The sequence below is a fragment of the Galendromus occidentalis genome, unplaced genomic scaffold (assembly GCF_000255335.2).
Source record: "Galendromus occidentalis unplaced genomic scaffold, Mocc_1.1 scf7180000075627, whole genome shotgun sequence".
NCBI lineage: Eukaryota > Metazoa > Arthropoda > Arachnida > Mesostigmata > Phytoseiidae > Galendromus > Galendromus occidentalis.
In genome coordinates, this window is record NW_003803617.1 from 9654 (window position 1) to 15650 (window position 5997).

The 5997-nt window shown below is 56.7% G+C and overlaps 2 protein-coding genes across 2 annotated transcripts; both read right to left on the minus strand.

The window, feature by feature from the left end:
- Nucleotides 1-259: 259 nt before the first annotated feature.
- LOC100905893 (uncharacterized) lies at nucleotides 260-2691 on the minus strand. Its single transcript, XM_029112313.1, has 2 exons — nucleotides 627-2691; nucleotides 260-327 (listed from the first exon to the last, which is right to left on the minus strand). Exons 1-2 carry the CDS (start codon nucleotides 2689-2691, stop codon nucleotides 260-262), a joined length of 2133 nt encoding a protein of 710 aa, XP_028968146.1.
- A 28-nt stretch (nucleotides 2692-2719) lies between these two features.
- On the minus strand, nucleotides 2720-5770 carry LOC100906039 (uncharacterized). The gene has a single exon (XM_003737859.1). The coding sequence runs from the start codon at nucleotides 5768-5770 to the stop codon at nucleotides 2720-2722; it is 3051 nt and encodes a 1016-aa protein (XP_003737907.1).
- Nucleotides 5771-5997: the final 227 nt, after the last annotated feature.

A 5997-nucleotide genomic window follows, 5' to 3' on the forward strand; every position in this document is an offset into this window, starting at 1 on the left:
CGGGGGCACCGATATCACAATTTTCTATGAGATCTCGCAGGAGTACGGGATGATGTCACAATTATTTGGGGTTTACGAGTTGAACGCCGTGCGATATTTGACGTACTAGCTGTTTTACATTAACAAGATAGCGCCGACGCGCGTTAGGCCTGTGCGCCTTCGGGAAGCGCCGGGGACGGCGTCTCCGGCCGGTCGGCAGACAATTCCAATGGTATCAAGAGTTGGGCAGCTCGTCGAGACGTTCGCAAGTTTCCGAATTTTACAGTATATGTGCGGGTCTCGCCATCGCGACCCGGATGAGCAGCCAGTATGCGAACCAATCGCCACCTGACTCGCGGAAGGTTATCGTCGCGGAGCAAGCAAACATCGCCAACCCTTAAGGGTGCGGATTCGCGGCCTCGGGTCCCTACGGCGGAGCAAAGCAGCAACAAATACTCGCGAAACCATCGCACCGAAAGATCGCGAAAATAACGGGTTTTTGAGTCATGTGCCCTTCGCAAAGCATCTTCGGTGGGAAGTTCGTCTCCACCAAGAGAGTCGACTGCGATGAGAGGGGCGCTCGCTGGAACGTATGGGCTCCCCGGAGGAAATGAGGCTGGGGTGAGTAGCGGCTGGCACATCACAACCAGAGTCCACATGAGAAATCGGACGATCGTTCACAGTTGCAGCAAGCTCGCAGAGAATGGTCCGGAATTCTTCGTACCCTATGAGCGTTTTGCCGAGTGTCTTGGCGAGGGCCGACTTCACTATGCCGACACAACGCTCGAAGAAGCCGCCACGCCATGGAGCGCGGGGACAGTTAAAACTCCAATCGACGGAGCGACCGTCGAGGATCTCCAGAACCTCAGGATCCCTCGTTGAGTTGAACAGCCTTTTGATTTCTGTAGCCGCCTTGCCAAAGCTTGTCCCATTGTCCGATATGAAGTGATGACACGCCGGGTAGATTGACAGGAACCGTCGAATTGCGAGATGAGTCTGTGGGGTCGATAGCGAAGGGACAAGCTCAAGGTGGATTCCGCGCGTTGCCGTACACGTGAACAACGCCACATACGATTTGAAGGTTTCCGCTCTCTGTTTTGTATAGAACGGTCCGCAGAAGTCGACGCCAGCGACTGCGAACGGCGCCTGCAAGGTCGACCGGGACTCGGGTGATGGTGCCTCGATCTGCTCGGCCGATCCACCGTGACGTTTGCGACACACGACGCACTGACGGAGCACAGCCCTTATGACTTGACGGCCGCGGGTGATCCAGAACCTTCTGCGGAGGATATTGAGGATCGTGTTCACGCCAAAATGGGCGTTGATACGGTGAGCGTCAACGACGAGCAATTTCGCCAGTCGCGACTCTCCTGGAACGACGACGGGGTTTCTTTCGTCGTAAGTGAGGTGGGGAGCAGCTCTGAGACGCGTTTCGATTCGAAGAAGCCCATCGTCGCCAATGAAGAGCTTGTACGCTGCCAGCTTTGAGCCGCTGGGGACCTTCTCGCCGACTCGGACCGATGAGATCTCCTGGCAGAGAAACCGCTCCTGACACCACCGGATGAGGATGGACTCGGCGTGACGATAAAGTCCTCTCCGTGTGGGGACTGGTCTTCGACGAGCGATATGTGCGAAACGCAGCACGTGCGCGAGCACTCGAGTCGCTCGACAGGCCGTGCTGAATCGCTCGATCTTCAACACCGGATCCATTGTGGTGACAACCGCGAGCACGCCTCGCATCTCTTTACTAACAGGGTCTAGGGCTACGGACTCGCGTTGTGGTTGAGAAAGGGGCCTTCGCTCCCTCGGCAGACGTAGCCAGCTGGGGCCGTACCACCACTCCTGGTCTTGAATAAGTGTAGCGGCCGAAACTAGTCGAGTCGCCAGGTCTGAGATGTTGAAGTTGCCCTTCAGATGGAACCAATCCTCTGGTCGGGAGTCCGCCTGGATCTCACGCACCCTGTTGCTGACGAATTGTTTCCAGCATCCGGGATTCGAAGATGTGGCCCAGTGATAGGCAATCGTCGAATCGGTGTAAAACAGGGCTCGTTCGAATTTGACGTTCATTCTTTCAGTCAGAAACCTTTTCAGGCGGACGGCGATCAGAGCCGCAAGGAGCTCGAGCCGAGGCAAGGATGGTGAGTCACGTGGAGCCAGTCTTGATTTTGTCATCACGAGAGCGAAGTCGGATGGTCCATCCGAGTATTGTATTTCGATGTAGGATGCGCAGGAATACGCCGTCTGCGAGGCATCTCCGAACGAATGCAGCAGGTAGGCGCTCGGCGTTCTCGATATGTTGCTGTACCGTCGCCGCAGTTTGATCTCGCTGAGGGATCCGACCTCTGACATCCACGCGCGGAACTCCTCACGGATTCTGTCCGGAATCGTGTCGTTCCACTTGAGGTCGATGGCCCAAAGTTGCTGGATGATCATTTTCGCACGGAGGGTGAACGGGGTGAGCCAACCCAAAGGGTCGAATATAGATGCCACCAAGCTCAGTACTCGACGTTTTGTCAGAGCGCTTTCGAGTTCCAGACCGTCAAACGAGGCAGGTGTCGTAAACAATAAGACATCCTGTGACGGGCACCAGGAGATGCCTAGAACTTTCAAGAACCCCGACGCTGTCGAATCGAATTCGTCTGGTTTGACGCCATTGCTGAGTAAGTGGTCGTCCACCTCCTTCGAATTTGTCTTCCACTTCGCGAGATTCATTCCCGCCGACTTGAGTGTGCGACGGATGTTATCGGTGAACTGAATCGCGTTGCGGGTCTTCGAAGCTTTGCAAGAAATCATCCGCGTATAGACATTTCGAGAGATCCTGCGACGCGGGGTCGGCTCCCTGTAAGTGATGCCGGATCGTCGCGGCCAGGAGAAAACCGGATGACGCCGCTCCCCACGTAACTCGCTGCATCTGGTACGCCCGGACGGAGTCGGCGTCGGGTCCCTTCCACAGGAATCGAAACAGCGGCCGATCTGCCGGTGCGACGGCGATTCTCATGTAGGCCTTGCTCACGTCGGCCGACACCGCCACGGAGTGCAGTCGGAAATTCAGAAGAAGCGACACCAAGTCGGGGTTCAGGTTCGGACCCGGTAAGAGATGATCATTGAGGGACGAGGCGCCTTTCTGCTTTGCGGAGCAATCAAACACGATTCTCCATTTTTCCGCCTTTTCCGACGTCACGACAACCTCGTGATGAGGCATGTAGTATGAACCATCGACTTCCGAACGGGAACCAGGCGAGAAGTCGCGAACTTCTACAGCGAAGCCGTCGTCGATGAACTTCATCACCTCCGCGTGATAGCGTCGATATTTCATGGGATATTGCCTGAGCTGCGATAATTTTCGCTCGAGACGTTGGGAAGCGACGCCCAGATTGTTCTGAAGTTGAGAGATGCTCGGTCGCTTCGGGAACGAAACCACATAATGACCATCTTCGAAGGAGATTTCGCTGTTGAATTGTCGAGTAGCTTCCTCCTCGTCCGCCGACATCTGCGACGCTGCAGGGGGGTCCGATATACCCAGCGCCTCCAAGCTCCACAGCGTCTCAAGAGCTCTGGCAGCCGATGACATCTGCAGAGACTGACGGGCGGACAGGCCGGCGGCGCAGCAGACGATGTGCGTCGCCGTCACCTCACCCTTTATGTGGTGCTGACCGAGGGGAATCGAACCCCCAACGAGCCACCCTAACTTCGATGACTGTGCGGTTATGTCATCCACGACGGGTTGTGGAAGCTCTCTGTGCATTACCTTATGGAGTTGATTCATTCCAATAAGTAAGGCGGGTGGCATGCGTGACCACTCTCCCACATATGTTCTATCTGCGAGCGGACTCTCTCGGTCGAAATTGGTGAGGGCCTGAAGGACGGCCTTGGTAGTCGTATTCGGCGGGTCGACGTCGAACTTGTACTCGTGGGCGAAGAGCTCGATTGTTGGTCCTCCACGAATATTCATGATGCGGATGTTGTACAACGGAATCCGTTCACTTGCCAGCGTCGAGGCGAAAGCCTGAATGGTGAGATTGCTTACACCAACGGGAGGATCGCGGAGCATGGCTCGGAGTGAAGGCAGCATCACGGTAAGCGTACTTCCGGGATCCATGAACACCCGGATAGGAATCTTGACCCCACCGTTGATCACATAGGCACAAGCAGTTAGCAGCAGTGCGCCGGTGTCCGCGCTTGCCCCGCTCACCGTCTGGACCACCGCGGCGGTCGTCGCGTCACTTCCAGCGGCTGTCCGATCACCATGTCTTGGTGAATCAGGTCCGTGCATTGAAGTATAGTGCTGTCTTGAGCCACACGAGGCACACGGCGCCTTCGGACCGCGGCAGTCGGCGGGGTTCGCATGTTTCGTCCTGAAGCACTTCTCGCAACGCCGCTGAGCCGTGAGGATCTCTCGGCGTTTTGCGATGGAGAAGCTTGCCGTACAGCGGGACGAGTTATGATCAGCCGTTCGGCAAAACAAACATGGTCGCGGCCGGTAACCGGTCCCAGCTGATCCAGACGGTCTCGACGCAGCACCCGCGATGGTGCTCTTGGGTCGGCGCCGCACATCTCGCGCTTGCGCCGGGCGCTCAGGAACCTCGGCTGTAGCCGGCGAAGCCCGCTCATCTAAGTATCGGTTGTCTTCCCAGTCCCGGACACGACCGCGCAAGAAGTCGATCAGGTTGCGGACCTCTTTGGCAGCCCTCGTTGAAACAGATGTGCCACTGTCGTCTGCGTCGGTGGTGCTTTCCTCGTCAGCTGTCTCGATGCAGTCGTCGGCCGTAGACCCCTCTCCGCTGCCACCTCTGGTGAGGGCGAGCAGCTTCTTCTCGAGACGGCGAGAATCTTTGTAGTCTTGGCGCAACCGAATCGGTAGGGCTGCTTCTATCGCCGATCTCAGCGATAGCGCGAAGTCGGTGAGCGGAATCCCATTGGATGCGAGAGTCGCGATGTTCCCCTGCAGGACAGTAAGAAGTTTACGCAGGGCCGGCAAATCGTTATATCGGGGGATTCGGGGAAGATTTCGGAGATCAGATAGGATTTTTTCCTTGTCGCTTTCTGTGCGGGCGTAGTTCTCATGCAGTAGGTCGAGAGCAATCTGGTAATTTGCATCCGACAGCTCGAGAGCCTGAACGATGTCCCTAGGCTCGCCGGTCACGTATTTCCGGAGCACCATCAGCTTTTCCGCCGGAGTGGCCTCCGGTCTCTTTCCAACGAAGCATTTGAACTGGGTTATGAAGGCACGGTACCTCAGGCGATCTCCTGCGAATACCTCGGGAGAAATGTCGAGCTCACGAGGCAAGCGCGCGGTTGTCGTCGATACCACTTGCGCGGCCGGCTGTGGCGAACTGTCCGGGACCTGGGTCGCCTCGCGCATTTGACGTGGCGCGCTCATGGTAGAGTTCATCGTGGGCCTGAATCGGACGTGTCGCATGGCTTCCGGGGTTCCGTAGAACGTCGGCATCTCTGCCTGCGCCGCAAGGTCGCCGGTCCCGACCTGGGTCACAGCGCTGATTGCAGCGATTCCCCGCTCGATCTCGATGTGAAATTCTTCCGAAGCGGTCGCCTCGGCGTCGACTGCGTCTTCGCTCACCAGGTCGGCGATCTTGCCGTCCAACTCGCGGATACGCTCAACGTGCTGAGTCATGAGAATGAGGAGTTCTTCCGGGCGCTGACCCTCGGCGAACGTCGGGTTACCTGAGTGGAGATCTGTGACTGCCTCCAACTCGGCCATCGCCTTGTTTCTGCGGATTGTTCGGGACTGTCGCAAGGTTTTCAGCCTTCTCTTGGTTTCTTCTTCGTTCATGGTCGAGGCGTAGCTGTATCGGACGACAGGAACGTGGTACACTCGGGAAGAGACGTTTCGGTGATAAGCTTGCGATCCTGGGCCACGGCACCATGTAACTGTTTCGGTCGGATCGGTAGCGGACTTATCGAATCTGAGTCTCTTGGATTCGTGTAGGAATTTCACTTTCGTAAGGAGAACATGCGCGGTTCACTCTTTGACCGACACTAACCTATGTTTATTCTGGG